Source organism: Orycteropus afer, unplaced genomic scaffold (genome assembly GCF_000298275.1).
Source record: "Orycteropus afer afer isolate SDZICR_OR568_19922 unplaced genomic scaffold, OryAfe1.0 scaffold00059, whole genome shotgun sequence".
Taxonomy (NCBI): Eukaryota; Metazoa; Chordata; class Mammalia; order Tubulidentata; family Orycteropodidae; genus Orycteropus; species Orycteropus afer.
The window spans coordinates 3,167,782-3,187,902 of NW_006921646.1; the positions used below are offsets into that span (position 1 = coordinate 3,167,782).

The window sequence follows — 20,121 nt, forward strand, 5'->3', positions numbered from 1 at the left end:
GTTATGTGCCATGGAGTCAGACCAGACTCATAGCGACCCCTCCTTGGGTTTCTGAGGCAGTATCATTACAGAAGAAGATTGCCCAACCTTCCTTCCAAGGAGTGGCTGGTGGGTTTGAACCGCCAGCTTTCTGGCTCCCTGAGGAACTTAAAATTGTAGTTAACATCATTCTGTGAGTATGAGGTAAAATCAACTGCCAACTATGTATGGATAGTGAATAACCTCAAACTTTATTTCATCCTGATATTGCCCATTTAATATCTGTATTACCATACTTGGAAACCCAGCTCTGAATACTATTTCTCCAGCTTCATTTCTCCCTCTTTTATTTTCTCTCCACCCCCAACTTCCTCACTATTACCGCTTTTGCTAAACTTCTTTCCCCAAATTTCACTTTTCTTTCCTCTCCTGTAGCAAGAAAAGCCATATCTAAGCATCAAGAAAGATGCTAAGGGATCTAAGTTTTGATGAACCTCTTCCCAGAGTGCTTGGCATGGACACTTGCTGGTACCTGGCAAAGGCAAATCAAAGGAACATGAAGACCAGGGGAGCAACTTGTGAGAGAGAAATGTAGTTTATAATAGGTTCTCTGAAGTAGCCAGATGCCAGATGCATTTAAGGAAGTCAACTAATCGTAGCTTCCATTCATCATCTATCTATTTGTGGGAAATGAGAACTCTTTTAAATGTAAAATCTGATATTGAAATTAACCATTTAACTGCTAGTAATCTGGTAGCATAGTGCCTAAGGCACTTGACTGCTAACCAGAAGGTTGGTGGTTCAATCCCACCAGCCACTACTCGAAAAGAAGGTTGGGCAATCTACTTCCATAGTGATACTGCCTCAACAACCCAAGGAGGGGTGGCTATGAGTCGGGTCTGACTTGACAGCACATAACAACAATCTAACAGAGAAGAGACATTCAGTTCATATTTACTGAATGTCTATTTATTTATTGCAATGTCAGTGTACCTAAAAATTTAAATTAAATTAACCCCATTGCTGTAGAGTTGATTCTGACTCATGGCAACCGTGGTGGTTATGTTTGTGTGTCAACTTGGCTGGGCCTGGTTGAGTGGCTGGGCAGCTGGTGGTAGTTATTCCCCATGATGATACTGGCAATCACCTCCATGGTGGAATCTACCACAAGCAGCTGAGTAGCTGCCTTTGGGATGTGGTCTGCTTCCTGTATATAAAGAGAAGCCTTGGGGAGAGTCCCTAGCTTATGGCACGCCTGGACCCTGCATGTAGCTGTGTCGTTGTTCAGCAGCCTGCCATGCTCTGCCGACCTTGTGACTTACAGTGGACTTAAATTAATGGCCTGCCATGTAGTTTGGTAACATCAAGACTATGCCATTTTATTTGTCAACCTTGGGCTCGTTAGCCTCAGCACCCAGTAGCTGCCTGAGTGAAGAGATGCCTCTAGCTTCAGTGGGTCGTGAGCAAGAGGCAGAGCTGAAGCCCAAGGTCAAGGGGCTTTCACATAGCCCCTAGAGCCTGGCACTTTGAACTTGGACTTACAGCCTATAAACTGTAAGAGAATAAACTCCTGTTTGTCAAGGCCATCCCATTTGTGTATGTTCTTGTCAGAGCAGCACTAGGTAACCAGAACAGCAACTGTATGTGTTCAGAGCAGAACTGTCCCAAAGCGTTTTCTTGGCTATAATCTTACAGAAGCAGATCACCAAGCCTTTCTTCTATGGCACTGCTGGGCGGTTTCAAACTGCCAGCCTTTTTTTTTTTTAATGACTTGGGTGAAAGTTTACAGAGTAAATTCACTTTCCATACAGCAGTTCACATACACTTTGTCTCATGAGATTGACTACAATTTACCCCAATGCAACAGCTCCCCTCCTACTTCCTCCCCATAGTTACCTCTTCCCTGTGTCCTTCCCTCCATGCACTTCTGTCCTCTGAGCTGTCTCCCTATGCATACACAGCCCTTCTATTCACCCATGATTGTTCTCTCCAAGGAGTATATCTACCTAGTGTAAATGTTCAGCTCATATGCCTGTCTTTTGTTTGCCTGGAAGCCACAGGTGTGGGTTCAATTCCAGACCTGAAGGGCAGCTAGGGGCCATAGTTTCAATGGTTCCACCAGGCTCTCTCAGACCAGCAAAACTGGTCTCTTATTTTTTCCCCCCAAATGATTTTGAGTTTTGTTCCACATTGTTCTTCCACTCTATCCAGGATCTCCTACATAGATCCCCTTCTGAGTGGTTGATAGTGGTAGCCAGGCACCATCTAGTTCTTCTGGTCTCATAGTCATATAGGCTGAGGAATGCATTGTGTACCAGTCGCTTGGACTGTCAAACTGCCAGCCTTTAGGTTAATAGCTGAGTTCAAACCATTTGCACCAACCAGGATGCCCCAATATAATTACCAAAAAACAAACAAACAAACACACTGCCATCAAGTGAATTTCAACTCATAGCAACCCCCATTGGGTTTCCAAGAAGGTAAATCTTTATGGAAGTAGACTACCCCATCTTCCTTCCATGGAGCACCTGGTGGGTCTGAATCGCAGCCTTCTGGTTAACAGTCAAATACCTTAGGACCACACCACCAGAGCTCCTTTATATAACTAGGGAGAACCAAAATAAAGCTTCATGGAAAGGCAGGCATTACTTATCAACAGTGTTCTGACCCTATTTCACTGAATATTAAATTCATTCATGAAGCCAAGAAAAAAAAGTTGAAAACATTATTAGAAGATCAATCTTTTAATTAGTGCCTGTATAATCTGTGGCCATTTAAAAGAGTATCTGCTAGGGACTATGCAACCTCTAAGATGGCCCTGAAGACACTTATTTCATAGTATTCACACCCTTGTGTCATCCACTCTCCTGGGTGTAGGCCATTTAATGACTGGTTTCTAGCACATAGCATGTTGCAAAGGTGATAGGATATTACTTCTGAGATCAGGTTACAAGAAAACTGGTTTCTGTGTTTGGCAGTTTCTCACATTCTTCCTGCTTTCCTTCCTTCCTTCCTTCCTTCCTTCCTTCCTTTTTTATTGTGATTTGGGTGAAAATTTACAGAGCAAATTCATTTTCCGTATGGCAGTTCATACACATTTTGTCTCATGACATTGACTACAATTTCCCACAATGTAACAGCTCTCTTCCCACTTCCTCCTATAGTTACCACTTTCCTGGGTCCTTCCCTCCCATGCACTCTTGCCCCCTGAGCTGTCTCCCTGTGTATACACTGACCTTCTGTTCTCCCATGACTGATCTCTCCAAGAAGTATATCTACCTGATGTAAATGTTCAGCCCAAATGTCTATTATTTGGCTGGAAGCCACAGAAGTGAGTTCAGTTCCAGACCTGAAGGAGCTAGGGGCCATAGTCTCAGAGATTTCACCAGGCTCTATCAGACCAGCAAACCTGGTCTTTTTTATTTTGTATGATTTTGAGTTTTGTTCCACATTGTTTTCCCACTCTATCCAGGATCTCCTACATAGATCCCCTCCAAGTGGTTGGCCGTGGTAGCTGGGCACTGTCTAGTCTTCTGGTCTCACAGCCACATCTCACACTCTCACTTTGAAGAAAGCCAGCTGCCATGTTGTGAGCTGCCTCATGGAGCAGCAGTCCATGGGGCAAGGAATTGACGGAGGCCTCTGGCCAACTGTTAAGAGATTGTAACTCCATGAGAGACCTTGAGCCAGAGGCACATAGTTGAGCCATACCTATATCTCTGACCCACAGAAACTATGAGATAATAAATGTTGTTTTAAGCTGCTAAATACTGGAGTAATTTGTTATGCAACGATAACTACTAAAGGCTACTTCCTCCAAGTCTACTGGAGAGCTCTGAAACCTACCTTATTTCTATTTTATTATTACTGGGGTCTCAAGGTGAAATTTCAACAGTAATAGCCTTATTTGCTAGTTAACATTTGTTTCTTAACACTTTGATACTAATAATTACAACTTATTACTCTCCTGTTTAAGTTGTTGAGATGTCTTAAGCCTTATATTCAAACACTTAATGTATTATTAAATTAAAATGCTCCAAGCCTGATCAGAAGCCATTTGTGCTATGTATCTGTACGAGGATGAACCAAATGGGGACAGTAGAAAGGCCTGTACCTGTTTGGAGGTAAAACCACCTCTTCCATGTGGAAATCATGATTCATCACAATCTCATGAGCAATGCTCAGCTTGGAAACTGTCTCCATCAGATCTGTAACAGAAAATATTGATAGTGGATTCTCTGGAAAAAAAGCACAGCCACCACCAACAGGAAAGGGAGCTCACACAAGTCAATCTCTGTTTTATTCTGAGATTCATTCAACCAAATAGGTCCCACATTTAGATGCATCAAACTGATCTTATACAGACTCAATCATTCTAGTCATTTATGCTTTCTGAACTCTATGCCCTGTGACAATGCTAGAAACACTGAGCTGTCAGCATGCAGAGAAGGGAGGACGAAGAGACTGGTTTGTAAAAAACAGAAAGTGAAATTGATTTAAAAACCACCAACACTCCTCTAGGAGCTCTGGTAGCATAGTGGCTAAGTCACTTGCCTGCTAACCAGACGGCTGGCGGTTCAAACCCACCAGCCACTCCTCGGAAGGAAGGTTGGGCAATCCTACTTCTGTAGTGATACTGCCTCGAAAACCCAAGGAGGGGTCGCTATGAGTCGGGGCCGACTCGACGGCACATAACAACAACAACAACAACACTCCTCTGGAAGGAAGACTGGGCAATCTACATCCGTAGAGATACTGCCTCAGAAACCCAAAGAGGGGTTGCTATGAGTCGGAATCAACTCGAGGACAGTGAGTTTGGTTTTGGTTTTTTGGTTCTTGAAAAGAAGAAATATAATTAAAGCAGCAAAGAAATAGTTTGCAAATATAAACATTTATCTAAGGGTACTATGATTCCACTCTCCTCTTCCTTTTTCTGATGTTATACACAATGAAGCCAAATTCTCCCTATAGATTATACTTGGATCTTATTGAATCACTTTTAAAGCAGTCATTCTCAGATTTTAGGATCTATAGACCAATAAAATCCCCAAAAAGATTTTCAGCAACTGACAACTTGCCATCTTTTTATTTTGCCAGGTATAAACACAAAAACAAGCAAACAAACTCCACCCTACCACACCAAAATCAACATTTCATTAAAAGCCTATTTCAATCTCCAAAAAAAGCAGAAAGGAAATAACAGAATAAAGAACAGTCCTTTAAATTGAATTAATTTAGTTAATTCTTTTAGTTAATTTCTAAAAGAAAAACTCATTACAGTATCTTTGTTATTTCATTTCACTAAACATTGCTAAGAATTTGATTGCAGACCACACTGACATTTGGGAGTTACCGTTCTAAATTTTTAGTACAGACCTAGCTGATAGCATTCTCACATACTGGGCATATATGGTAGGCAGAGTTGCACACAATAAGTCATATTTTCACTCACTTTCAATGGAGTTTCATAACTTGTTCACAAAAAAAATTATTTTGCTTCAAGAGGTAGACAGGACATAGATGAAACAAGATTGGCCATGAGTTGAGAATTGCTGAAGCTAAATGATGGTAAATGAAGGTTCATTATACTAGTCTCTCTGCTTATTTGAATTTGCCATAATAAAAAGATTTTAAATGTTAAAAGGAGAAATAAAGTTATTGCAGAAAAGAGGTTACATAGGAGATGTCCTTGTTCTTAGAAGACACATGATTTAGCAGTAAAGTCATGCTGTCTGTAACTTTCAGAGAAAAATATATATGTATGTATGTATATATATATATATATAAAGAAAAAAGAAAACATGACAGAATGTTAATAATATGGGTACTCACTGTATTTTTTTAAAATTTTTCAATACATTTCAAATATTTCAAAATAGAAAGTTGAGGGGAAAAGGTTATTATAGAACTATATTTTTAAAAGTCACTGAGTCCCTCCTTAGACAAAAAGGCAAACTGAACCTCAAGCAGGTGGTTGAAGTTACAGCCTCTCTGAAACCTTTAGTTGCAGCCAAAATGGCAAAATGCTGTCAAAATGTAAAGAAATTCAACACTAATTCGCTAATTTTAAATGAGAACTAAGAGAAAAACCTTCAAAGGGAGGTTGAACTTTAGCAGCTTATTGAAGGACTGAGGGAAATATACACAGAGATATTTTCCAATTACAGCATATGAAAGTTCATAGCCTGCTGCTTCTAGAAAGTACAACACTAAGCAACTCCAGAACAGCGCACTAACATTTAGGGAAGGGGACAGCTCAAAGTGAAATCATAAGTAAATTTTAACTAAAACACAAAAAGAAAAAAAATCTAGATCCAAGAACAAAGAAATCCTCAAGAGGAAAGTTAAGGTAATGAGTAACTTAACAACAGGAAAAAAAAAAAAAAAAAAAACAACCAAACTCACTGCCATGGAGTCGAATCCGACTCATAGCGACCCCTCCTTGGGTTTCCGAGTCAGTATCTTTAGGGAAGTCGATTGCCCAGTCTTCCAAAGCCAACCTACTATATAAAATTTCATATTTAGAAAAAAGGAATTTGGTTATTCGTTTTATAAAGTTGCTTTTACCATGGATTCCTTTAAATAGCTACCTCAAAAAACTTAAATTGTGTTTTAAAAATTGATTTTCACTTCATATCAGGTTCACATCTGTTGAGTAAGATTCCAAATCAGTATGCATTCTAAGGCAGCACTTTGGTGCCATCCTGTTAACCAGCAGCGACCCCATGTGGCCACAAGTGACACCTGTAACTCAACTTTGTTGTTACATGCCGTCCAGTCGCACCGACTCATAGTGACCCCTCCTTGGTTTCCCAGGCGTTGTTTTGTTGTTGTTGTTATGTGCCCTCGAGTCGGCTCGACTCATAGCGACCCCTCCTTGGGTTTCCGGGGCAGTATCACTATGGAAGTAGGATTGCCCAACCTTCCTTGCGAGGAGTGGCTGGTGGGTTTGAACCTCCAGCCTTCTGGTTAGCAGGCAAGTGTCTTAGCCACTATGCTAGCAGAGCCCAGGCGTTAACACTAGGGAAGTATATTGTCCCATCTTCCTTCCGAAGAGTGGCTGGTGGGTTTGAACCGCCGGCCTTCTGGTTAGCAGTCAAGCACCTCAAGCACTATGCAACCAGAGCTCCTAATTCAACTTTGTTATTGTTGTTATGTGCTGTCGAGTCAGACCAACTCATAGCGACCCCTCCTTGGGTTTCCGAGGCAGTATCACGGAAGTAGATTGCCCCATCTTCCTTCTGAGGAGTGGCTGGTGGGTTTGAACCACTAGCCTTCTGGTTAGCAGTCAAGTGCCTTAGCCACTATGCTACCAGAGCTCCCAATTCAACTTTACGTTGTCCCATTTAAGATCTTTTGAGGGACAAATTCTCTGGATATTATTATAAAAGAAATGCAATGCCAGTCCCATAGACGTTTGACCTACCAGTGTGGAGAAGACTACCTGCCCCCAGTGTGAATACAAAAGAACTACTTCTTGCTGTTGTCCTCCAAGTACATTTCTACTCACGGCGATCTCCAGATGGGCAGTACTAGTACAACGACTCCATGGGATTTTCAAGGTTGTGACCCAGAGCTAAGTAATATGAGCCCAAGGCAGTATTATTTCTTGAGTCAACAAAGTACTGAGAGTACATCAACTCCTGCCTCAGATCATTTGGGACCTTTAAAATCTACAAATTTTAAGTGCAAGAATACAAAGATGACTTTGAACTGACTCAATTTGTCAAATTCAAGTAATCTCATTTTTTTTCCCCCAAGAACCAAAAACTCTTTGAAGACCTGGCTAACGGGGAGCCTGTTGTTGTCGTTGTTTGATATGTGCCGGCCTGTAAATAGAGATTGGGGTGGAAGAAGATAAGAAGGGAGTTAAAGATAAGGAGAGGGACAGTGAAGATACAACTGTGGAACTGCAGGAGTCCGTAGGCTCTCTAAAAGGTGTTGGCGCCCTGGCAGGAGGCTCCTTTCCAGCTTAACACACATTAAGGACCTCGAAGGGACGACAGGGACGGGCTGGCGGGACCTACGCGGAGGGTGGTCCTCTGGGCCGTCCTTCAGGCAGTCCTCCTGGCCGCTCCCGTCTTCCTGGGTCTGTATTGGTGTTTCGATCTTACAAGGTCCGCTCTCTGCATCGCCAAGGTCCTTCTGGGGCACATTTTCCTCAATGTCTGGCATCTTGCAGATGGTATCTGGGTTGAGGAGAAAAGGTAAGCTATTGGCATCGGGGGAGAGGGCTCTCCAACCGCCAACCGGACAGGGGACGGGCCCGCCGCGTCCGGTCTGGGAGCAGGATGGGATGCAGCAGCGGCTTCAGGGTCTCTCAGGGGGCAAGCAGGGGAACAGGAACCTGGAGGAATCCGGACGAGGAAACTGAAGCCACAGGGGCCACAACACAGGGCTGGCCGCGGTGGGCAGAACCCTTCCACGACCAAGACCGCAAAATGACTCCCTCGCCGGATACTTCCGCCCCTGGCCCGCCTCCGGCTCCGCACAGGACCTTGCCGGCTTCGGCAGCAGGGGGCGCCCGTAGCGCTCGAGCGCCAGGCCTCTCACCTCCTCTACCCCCGCAACCGGTCCGACCCAGTCTGGAGTAGCTCTGGCTGCCGCGAGGCCTGCGGGCCCCGACACTACCAAGGCGGCCAGCTGGCGGGAGGCGGGAGGCTGGGAGAGACTGGACCGCAGCGCGGAGAAGACCACGCCAAGTTCTCGCGCACCCCTACTCGCGACGCCTGGCGCGTTCGGTGGGAGAGTCCAAGATTTGAAAACAAACCGCCACTGATCTCCGGGGACAACGAGGGGATCGCGTGCCGGGCGCCGCGGGTTGTGCGCCAGGGGCTTAGCCACCTGAGGTGGAAGTCGCCCGCCTTGTGCCTCCGTCGCGGGCGCGAAGCACCCTTGGCCATCTGTGACACCGTCACTGGGCCCCATCCCTCTCTGTTCTTTCTGTCCCCCACAAAAAAGAACACCTGAAACTACTTCAGAAGGGAATAGGGCGCTATTTTTTGTTTCTCTGCAACCTGTTGATATACCTGGAGAAACTCAGAGCCTGTGTCTTGTCTTTAGCACATCCTATGCCCACTGTGGCTGGCGGTTCAAACCCACCAGCCACTCCTCAGTATCCTCGGGAACCCAAGGAGGAGTCGACTCGAGGGCACATAACAACAACAACATGCCCACTGTGAAAGGAAAAGAAGGTTATTTTATTTTACGGATGTGGAACTGAGAATCCGTGCCCCCGGGCTGTAAGCTGGAGCTGTGAGGCTGGAAGCCAGCCGCATTTAAGCTCCTCCTGGCCTGGGGTTCATCTATGACCCTCAAGGCTGTCCCTCAAGCTCCTTGGCTCCAGGATACTGGCTTTTCTTGACTCGTAGTCTGTTTTGTCACCTTTGGAATGATGGAAGTATTTGGAGTGCCGTGTCTCCCCAATTCTAGCACTTTGGAGAAAAAATGAAAAGGAAGTTTCTACTCCACATTCTCCCATTCTGCTTTACTACTAACTTGATTTCTTACCAGAAAAAAAAAATTACTGTTTAAAAAAATAAACAAAAAGCTATTGAAATTTCTGCCTTGACCAAGTTTTCATCATAACCCTAGCCTTGGTCGTGTGGGGTAGGGACGTGCCTTTCACAACTCATGCATTTTTTTTTTTTAATTTTTATTGTGATTTGGGTGAAAGTTTACAGAGCAATTTCATTTTCCATATAGCAGTTCATACATGTTTTGTCTCATGACATTGACTGCAATTTCCCACTGTGTAACAGCTGTCTTCCCACTTCCTCCTCATAGTTACCTCTTTCCTGTGTCCTTCCCTCCCATGTACTCTTGCACCCCCACACACAGTGGTCTCCCTGTACATACACTGCCCTTCTGTTCTCTCATGTTTGATCTCTCCAAGAAGTGGAGAGACATCTACTTGATGTAAATGTTCAGCCCATATGCTGGGTTTTTATTTGGCTGGAAGCCATAGGAGTGAGTTCAATTCCAGACCTGAAGGGCAGCTAAGGGCCATAGTTTCAGGGCTTTTACCAGGCTCTATCAGAGCAGCAACACAACTCATGGATTTTTAAGGGAAAAATATGAAGAAGATGTCCAAGAACATTTCTTCTTAAAGAAGATCCATTCCACCCTGAAGCCCAGATAAAAGGGGAATGGCCCAGTAAAGTTAGTGTTTAGGACTTTCAATTGCTGGTCCAACATATAAGGCGCTTGGAAGTCATCCCTCCTGTCCTCACAATAAGAAAGCATCTGAAAACCAACAACGTTTCTTAGATCCATCAGATAATTGAGGTCACAGAGCAAACCACTGCCTCAAATGCTGAAGAGACAGAGTTAAACATTCTGGGAATCACTGCTTACTAGGAGCAGAGACCATAGCCCCTGCTGCTGCTGCTGCTGCTGCTGCTTAAGACAGCATTGGGTAGGAAAGCTAAAAGTGTACTTGATTACTTTCTGGAGGCTGGGCATGGACTTGTTTGATTAAAACAGGAGATCCCGCCTTGCAAGGAGGTGCATACCTTCATGAATGTCATTTCCAGGAGGCCCACCAGTTTTTACTACATAGCTCTGCTTTACTAGAGCCTACCATGGTGGGTTCTATTGGGGTCTAGCCAACTTGGAGGAGGGGAAATATCTAGCCTTCTACATGGTGGAAGAGAAATACCCACCTCCAAGCCCCACCAGCCTTCCTGTTTCAACTAAGAGATGGGAAAAATAAAAAAGCTGAGGAGTACTTGTAATGGTCACAACCAAGGGCACAGACTTGATGAAAGATTAAAACCAAATCATAAGACTATAGAATCCTTCCCCCTCCTCTCCTCTCACATACCACTGCATCAACATCAACAGAATTTTACAAATGAAAGAACCTCTGTTCCTCTTAACTAATACATTGTGCCTGGCTTTGAACAAATATTACAATCCCTGCTAAAGCAAAAAATACAGTCTGGAGAAACAGAGTAGACATCAGAACCAGCCTCAGATATGATAGGCATGTCAGAATTATCAGACTGGAAATTTAAAGTAACTGTGTTTACCTGTGTTTTATTGACTGTGCAAAGACTTTCAACTGTGTGGATCCTAACAAATTATGGGTATCATTGCAAAGAATGGGAATTCCAGAACACTTAATTGTGCTCATGAGGTAACCTATACATAGACCAAGAGGCAGTTGTTCAAACAGAACAAGGGGCTTTGAAATCAAGAAGGGTATGCATTAGGGTTGTATCCTTATTCAATCTGTATGCTGAGAAAATCATCCAAGAAGTTGGACTATATAAAGAAGAATGCAGCATCAGTATTGGAAGAAGACTCATTGACAACCTGCAATATGCAGATGACACAACCTTGCTTGCCGAAAGTGAAAACAACTTAAGCACTTACTGATGAAAGTCAAAGACTATATATAGCCTTCAGTATGGATTACACCTCAACGTAAAGAAAACAAAAATCCTCACAACTGGACCAATAAGCAGCATCATGATAAATGGAAAAAAGATTGAAGTTGTCAAGGGTTTCATTTTACTTGGATCCACAGTCAATGCCCATAGAAGCAGCAGTCAAGAAAACAAATCGCATTAGGTAAATCTGCTTCAAAATACCTCTTTAAAGTGTTAAAAAGCAAAGATATAACTTTTTTTTTTTTTTTTTTAATTGTGGTGAAAACACACAAGACATTCACCAACATAACTTCCACATTTACAGCTTTGGACATTGATGACATTTTTCATGTTGTGCACCATTATTGCTATCCTTTTCCAAAATATTCCACCACCATTAGCACAGACTCAATGCTCTGCAAACAAAAGCTTCCCTTTTCCCCTAAAGATACTACTTTGAGGGTGAACCTCATATGCATGTGAAAACTGGACAAAGAGTAAGGAAGACCGAAGAAGAATTGATGCATTTGAATTATGATGTTGGCAAAGAATATTGAGTGTACTGTGGACTGCCAGCAGAACAAACAAATCTGTCTTGGAACAAGTACAGCCAGAACACTCTTTGGAAGTGAGGATGGCGAGACTGTCTCACATACTTTGGACGTGTTATCCCTGGAAAAGGCTTGGTAAAGAAAATGGTGAGTGAAAAAGAGGGGAAGACCCTCAACAAATGCATTGACATAGTGGCTGCAACAATGGGCTCAAACATAGCAACAATTGTGAGGATGGTGCAGGACCGGGCAGTGTTTCATTCTGTTGTATACCTAAGGTCACTATGAGTTGGCACCGACTCAATGGCACCTAACAACAACTAATCATGAAGTGGCATAGGGTTATTTGAAAGTGAACTGATATTAGTTGTAAATGTATATTGCAAACTCTAAGTTATTGATCAGCCCAAAAGTATCTCAAACTCATACATACTAAACCTGCCCCTTCCTCATCCTTACCCTCTCCTGTGAAGCAAGAGAATTGGGAGAAAGTTGTATAGGAATTTCAGCAAAGAGTTTGATGAAAATATCATTCTTCATTATTACACAGGGGAATATTTAGGCTGGGCTATTGAGTTCTGTTAAAAAAAGAAAATCCAGAAATCTGTTTGGGCTTTTTTATTTCCAGGAGAAAGTTTCCAGAATGACACCAGTGTGTTTCCCTATCAAAATGGCATCCCTGTTGATACTTGCAATTCCTCCAGCAGTTCATTCATGTATATTAAACATCTACTTTAAGTGTCCTCTTAATCTTTAAATTCTCTAGGATGAGCAGTGGGAAGAAATAGCAGTGTGTGGGAGCCTTTGAGGTGGGAGCAGGGAGAAGCCAGAAGATGAAGGAAGGACGGAAGTAGGGAGGAAAATAAAATGAAAGTTTTCTCAGAGTTAGCCATAGTGCAGCATTTCATGATATTTATCATAATAGTTATCAGAACCAACTAGGCAAAAGTTAGAGCATTGAGGGGAATAGAAACATGATGTGAGAGATAATGCCCTCCTTCCCTTTGGGGTCTTAGTTAATAATAACTGGTTTTTGTTTAATGATTTATAACATGCAATTCCATATGGCCTGAACACAATCCTACCTGTGCAGTAGGCAAAGATCTTTTCATAGGTGAGCAAACTGGGGATCAGAGAGATTTCAAGGAGTTACCAGAAGTCACATGGCAAGAAAAGTCTTGATTCTTGATCATGTACTTTTTCTTTCTTTCTTTCTTTCTTTTTCTCCACCTCTGTGAGTCTGGCAGAGAAGCTATATATGCAATACCCAAGACAATATAACTAACATATAATGGCATAGTTTGTACCAGAGCTGAGGTTCAACCAAGAAGTGCTACAGATGGTCAGAGAGGGAGTAAGATTATCTTCTAGGTATTTAGATCAGTTCAAGCCCAGCCTTTAGCCAGAGGCCTAAGCAAGATTGTGCAGCTGAGTTGGTCTTTGGAAAGTGGTCTCTGGTTCAGCCTGGCTCCTCCTAAACCTCAGGTCTCTCTTTAAACTCTCCTGAGTGAAATTGAATGTGAGTTTTCCAATATGTCTATTAGGTAATGAGAAAGCCCTTCCTGGGTAACTTTACACCGTTACCCTATTAAAGTGCACATACCTCAAAAAACCCATAACCATTTGCTGATGAGTTGCCCGACTCGTGGAAACCTCATGTGTGTCGGAGTTAAACTGCGTTCTATCAGGCTCTCAGGGGCTGATGTTTCTGAAGTACATTGCCAAGCTTTTCTTCTTAGCCACCTTTGAGTGAACTTGAACTGAATACATTAACTGTTTCCACCATCCAGGGACTCACAAAAGACCTATAAAGCAAGTATTTCTTAAACTACCTCGGGCAGAAATAAAAAAACCCTATTTCCTCTCACATCTGAAATGCACCCACAAGTGTCTTCCACATTTTATTCTGTTACATGACTCTTATCTTTTGTGCATAATATATTCATGTTTGTTTTAATATTAAGATCTCTTTCCCCTCCTCAAATCTTTCCGTAGGATTCTTTTTCCAGAAGGAAAAGCTTCCTATACCCACTGGTATACTTCTGTATACCCCTGTGGGTACATACATCCCAATCTGAGAAGCAGTCTAAGGAAATTTCAGGCCTGCAGCTAGAATTTTTCTACTCCTCAAAGAACTACTTCCCCACCTGTGTGAATTTTAGCCAAAGCCCAATAGAATCATTTGTTCTCATTTGTTAAATGATATCCTGTTGCCATTCAGTCAGTTTTGACTAATGGTGACCCCATGTGTGTCAGGACAGAACTATGTTTCAAAGGGTTTTTTCAATGGCTAATTTTTCAGAAGTAAATCACCAGCCTTTCTTCCAAGGCCCCTCTGGGTGGACTCAAACCTCTAACCTTTCAGTTAGCAGCCGAGCACATTAACTGTATCACCCAGGACTCCATGTTGCAAACTAAACCGAACCTACTGCCCTTGAGTTGATTCGTATTCATAGTGACCCTGTAGGATAGAGTAAAGCTTCCCCATATGTTTCCAAACTGTAATCTTTATGGAAGCAGACAGCCACATTTATCTCCTTCAGAGCAGCTAATGGGTTTGAACTGTCTACGTTTCAGTTAGTAGCCAAGCACTTAACCACCATGACGCCAGAGCTCCTTATCCTGTGTACACTACCCCACAAAAGCAAATTACACAGAAAGCCAGTCCTACCCACAAAGACATTCTCAAAGAGGGGTAAATAAAGATTAAAAAAAAGGTAAGAGAAATATTTCTAGGTGGCTATAAGAGGTATAGCATCACAGAATTTAAGAGTAATCGTGGATGTGGATCTGCTAGTTAAAACAAAAACACGAGAAAAAAAAATAAAAAACACCTCCTTTTACACAGAAGCATCTTAGGCTCAGTGAAGTTAAATGACTTGGCTAAGGTCACCACCAGTTTATGGAAAATTCAGAGCTAGAACCCATATTGCCGTGTATTTATTCCACAATATATAGAGCTAGGCAAGAGTAAAAGCTAGTGCTGTAAATAAATATTTACATTTCCCAAAGAAAAATGTAAATGATGGGCCACAGAATGGAAAAAGGAAGGGATGAAGTTAAATAGAAGCCAAGACTGCAAGTATAGTAGAGTGGAAGATAAACAGTCAGTTGAAGTGGTGGGGACATGTAAATACAGGGTGGGACATTTCAATGGAACCATTCAGAGTCATGTAAACTGGGACTGACTTCATTTCAGGTTCCTTTATGGTACAGAACCACACATCAAAACTATTGCTTTAGTCTTTTGACAAATGCGTTTTCCTCACAGAAACCAAGGGGAGTATGAGAAGGGCTGAGGTAATCTGGAGGCAGCCTACAGGAGGTCCTTTGAAGCTCAAAGGGAAGTGTGATGGATGGGGAAACCATTACAGATCTTTGGGAGAGGAAGCCCAAAGCAAAGGACAAAGAAGATTCTGGCAGCTATGTTTACTGCCTTACCTCATCAGCCAGATCTCAATCCACCAGCAACACTTGACAGGCCCTGCTGCTTCCTACCTCAGGGCCTTTGCACATGCTATTCCTACCGTCTAGGATGCTTCTCCTTCCTCTAACCCCCTTTCACCTCACTGATTCCCTCTCATCCTTCAGTTCTACCTTACAAGTTTTAACCTCCTCAGAGAACCTTCTATGGCCCTCCAATCTAAAGGAGAGTTTTGATACCCTCTCTCAACACCCTGTACTTTTGCTCCATAGCATTCACTACAGTTTGTAATGATGTGTTTGTTGGCATAATTAAGCTTTACTTGATGTCTTAGTCTCCCATGAGACTGTAAGCTTTCTGAGAGCAGAGACTGTGTGTGTTTTATTCACCACAGTGCCTGGAACATGGTCAATGCCCAATCAGTAACTGTGGAATAAATGAATTGGTACAAACAGGGGAGATAACAGTGTTGGAGGAGTGATAAATGGGCCACCTCACCCTCCACACACACTCAAGAAGTCAAGCAAAGCGTGCCTCTCTGGACCCAGTCTTGGTTACCAGTGTCTGTCTTTGTCCTTTTGTGTCATAGGTACATGTTTCCTCTCTTTTTGTTTCTTTTCTGTTCTTAGCTTCCTGAGAGAGTCTTTTAAGGCAGTGAAAAAAAAAAAAAAATTTGAGAGTAAAGTGAGACTGTTTAGGGTCCTGTAAACCCCCTTGAGCCCAAAAGGTGACAGCAGGGGGCAGTGGCACCTTGGGAGTGACTCACGGAGGCTGGATTCTGGGGCTTGTTCTCCTTCCTTCGCTGGCTCTGGCGCCTCTCTCCTCTCCAGAGTAACCCAGGGTCAGCAGCAGCCCAAAGCCACAAAAGCTGACTTTAAAAGTCCTCCTAAGAGCTGCATCTTTCGAGTCTCCAAAACAATCACTCCTTGTGCCCCAAGACACGGCGTGAGTTACACACTTAAAGCAGTTTCCACAGAACCACATTCAGTTGGTTTTAAACTCTGGGGAAAGCTGGCAGCCTCTTTGTGGGTTTTTTAAAAACTAGTTAGAGGGACAATTAAACCTTTATGGGCCCCAGAATGAACCTATGCAGACATAAATAAGGATCATTCTTCATCACCGGAGAATCCACTTTCTGGCAACAGATATATTTTCCTGCCATCACAGGACAGAGTTGAGCTCACGTCTGAGTGCCTTTACGATGATAAGGGCAGGTGGTGGGGGTTGAAGGAGCAGAGTTAGAACTTTGACCTAAAATCTGGTACCGCCCCTTTGTCAAAATGGGCACATTGCAGGCCATGGGCTTAGCTAGCCTTAAATAAATCACATAAATTCCCAAAGCCTTCCCAGAAAGCCGCCTGGATCTTAGGCCAAGAAAACTCATCTTGCTCCCTCCTTGTGTTCTTTGGGCTAAAACACTCTATTTGTCAGAGTTCTGACTTCTTTATTCCCACTGTTGCAATACAATACAATGCCTTCATACGTTTACAGTGTCCTTGAATGGTTGGAATCATTATTTTTTTTAATCCAATAATATCATTAAATGCACCAGGGGGCTCTCTTCTTAAGGAACCTTTGAGTCAACTCTTTTGTTAAATGAATCGGTCTTTTGTAAGGCAAATATTCAGCCAAGAATTTGTTTTCTAAATGTGAGAGTTCACATACTAGATTGCCTTAAACCAGCGCCCACTTTAGATGATGACCTGTGTGTTTTCTTGACTTTGGTAAAGACAAACTTTTCCTGAAAGGACATGATTGGTTAAGATGCAGAAATCACAAACACTTGAGAAATAACTCAGCTTCCATTATTCATGCCATTGATAATTCGGTAGAACCCATCAGCCTAAAGCAAAGTATGATAATCTCCTGACAAAGAATCCAGCAGCATAGAATTGAGGGCTAGTCTGTTTGAAGTCAGTCTCCAAAGAAACACAGAGAACAGTTTTAATTTTCGTTTGGGTTTTTTTTCTTTGCGTGGTGTGTTGGGAGAATAGGGGAAGTGGTCGCCATCCTCTGTCCACCTTGTACCTCACTCCCCTTCCCTCCACTCCTCCAACAGAGCCTGTGAGGTGAAGGCTGCCATTGTGAACGGTTTAAACTTGCAGAGGGGCTGCAGCCCCTGGCGGGAACAAAGGGAGGTCACTGGGGCTGAGTTTCTGTTACAAGCTGAGGAATGGCAGGAATTTTCTGACTTCAATAGTCTGAGGAAGTCTGAACGCTATGGCTGGTGTGATGTCTGGAGCCTGTATGCGCCTCCTGTTGCTGAATTGTACACCTGAGATACGTTCCAACTTCCTCAGACTCTTGAAGTCGTGGAAATGCAGGAAGAAAGAGAGCCCTTACTTGGGCACCCTCAAAATCCATGCTATTGAATTTCTCATGCTGAATCCTGTGACCCTCAAAGAAAAATATTGCTGAATCATTCACAAAGGCACCCTGGTGGCACAACAGTTAAATGCTGGACTGCTAACCAAAAGGTTGTTGGTTCAAACCCACCCAACAGCTCTGTGGGAGAAAGACTTGGCTATATGCTTCTATTAAATATTACAGACAAGAAAACTCTGTGGGGCAGTTGATTCTGCATGGGATCATTAGGAATCAGAAATGGACTTAACAGCACCTACCAACGGTAACATATCTCTCACATCCCAGCAAGAATTTACATTTGTACACATTTGTGGCCAACAGAGGCACACTCAGAATGACTCACATCCTTCAGGTGGACTTTACTCACAGTGCTTGGAAACTCTCAAAGGAGCTCAGCTCCTTCCCCCCAACTCAGGATAACAAGAGATTTGGCTTAGGAAGTCTGATTTTTAGTTGTTTTAGGAACTACTTGGGCATCCAGCCCCACCCCCAGCCACCTCAACTGGAGACTGTGAGCCTGCCAGGGCTCTTAGGGCAACCTCAGCAAAGTGATTCCATGGTGCACAGGAGCAGTGAGCCCTGCCTGGGGTGGTGGAAAGGAAGTCACCTCAAACACAGGAGATCTCGCTTCCAGGCTCCTCACTTGGTGGTACCCCTGGGTAAATCCCTTAACTGCACTGGCCTTATTTTCCTCATTTGGATGGAATGTCCTTCCTATTATCAGAATTTGTGAGTGGAGGTGGAGAGAAGTGAGAAGCAAGGTTTTCTAATGTCTGGAATTTTTGAAACTGGAAACAAAGCCCTTGCTTCCCATAGAGAGAAGTAGGGAACTTGGGGAAACAGGAGAACTGAAAGGTGTATTTTAAATCCCTTTTAGGATAGGTTGAGAGTGAAGTTTTGATTGGATGTCTTCGAGAAGGTGATTGTTAGCTATTGTCATGGCAACCCCTTGCACAACTGAACTAAGTGCTGCCCAGACCTGCGCCATTCCCATGATGGGTTGCTGATTAAACCATTGTGATCCATAGAGCTTTCATTGGTTGATTTTTGGAAGTGGATTGCCTGGTCTTTCTTCCTAGTTGGTCTTAGTCTGAAAGCACCACTGAAACCTGTTTAATATCATAACTATATATATGCAAGCCTCAACTGACAGACGGGTGGTATCTGGAAGTTCACTGGCAAGGAATCCAACTTGAGTCTTCCTAATAAACCAAACCAAACTCACTGCCATCGAGTCGATTCTGACTCATAGTGAACCCCTTTGGGTTTCCAAGGCAGTAAATCTTTACGGAAGTAGATTGCCCACTCTTCCTTCTGTGAAGTAGCTGGAGGGTTTGAACCGCCAACCTTCTGGTTAGCAGTCAAATGCCTTAGGCACTACACAAATTCTACTACTGAACCACTACTGCCCCCTTATGAGAATGGATACAGCTGGAAATAAGCATCTGGAATTTAGGAAAGAGATTGGGACTAACTGATAACAAAAATGGAGACAGGAATCATGGTTTATAATAATTCCAGGCAATACACATCAAGTGCTTACTCCTTGCCAGGCCCTCAGGGAGCCTTTCACACAGATGTGCTTCTATCATTCTCACAACTCTATGGCATAACTCAACTTTACAGATGAGAAGAAGTGTTCTACCCGAGGTCATACAGTGAATAAGTGCCAGGGCAGGGAATATGAATCCAGGGAATCTCACTTCGGAGTCCTTGACTGCTCTTTTATGCAACCTCCTGACACTGTGGAGGTGGAGGAGAATGCGGGAAAGCAATATAAGTAGAGAAGAGAACCTTGAATAACACGTATAAGTACTCCCATTCTTGTTCAACTGTGAACTAATATCAGATTCTGAGAAGATGAAGATTTGGGTCAGAAACAAACAGAATTCTCCAGGTTTATCTAATGATGTTGTCAATTGGATTGGCTCTACATAGATTTAAAAATATCCATAATTTATTGAGCACATACTACATGTCAGGCACTGCACTAAGGGGCTTCATGTGTATCATGTTATTTAGTCCTTACAAATCTTACAAAAAAGGGATTACAGTACCTCTAAAAATCTAACATTGCAAAATGAAAGACATAAGCACTGGCTGACTTAACAGCTCCCTTAAATTGCATTTCATCACTCGTCTATGCTGTTTACCTAATAATCTGTTTCTTTTAAAATCAACTCTATTGTGGTATAATTTTTATGTAATAAAGTGTGCCGATTTTAAGTGTACATTTTGATAAATTTTGACACACACACACACATATATATATATCTCAGATCTCATAATGGGGATCACTATATCATAATTGCTTAAACCACTTACAATCGTGGTCCAGCCAAATTGACACACAATCTTACTTATCACAATACCTATAATCATTTTGACTTAATTTTTGTATATGGTAAGAGGTATATTTCAAAAG

General features: G+C 42.8%; 1 protein-coding gene across 1 annotated transcript in view; it reads right to left on the reverse strand.

The window, feature by feature from the left end:
- Nucleotides 1-8,160, reverse strand: part of TCP11 (t-complex 11) — a 55,391-nt gene extending 47,231 nt beyond the window's left edge. The window contains 2 exon segments of the mRNA XM_007939367.2: nucleotides 4,094-4,217; nucleotides 8,040-8,160. Of these exon segments, the coding sequence (XP_007937558.2) occupies nucleotides 4,094-4,217; nucleotides 8,040-8,154 (239 nt within the window). The 5' untranslated portion in view covers nucleotides 8,155-8,160.
- Between the last annotated feature and the right edge of the window lie 11,961 nt (nucleotides 8,161-20,121).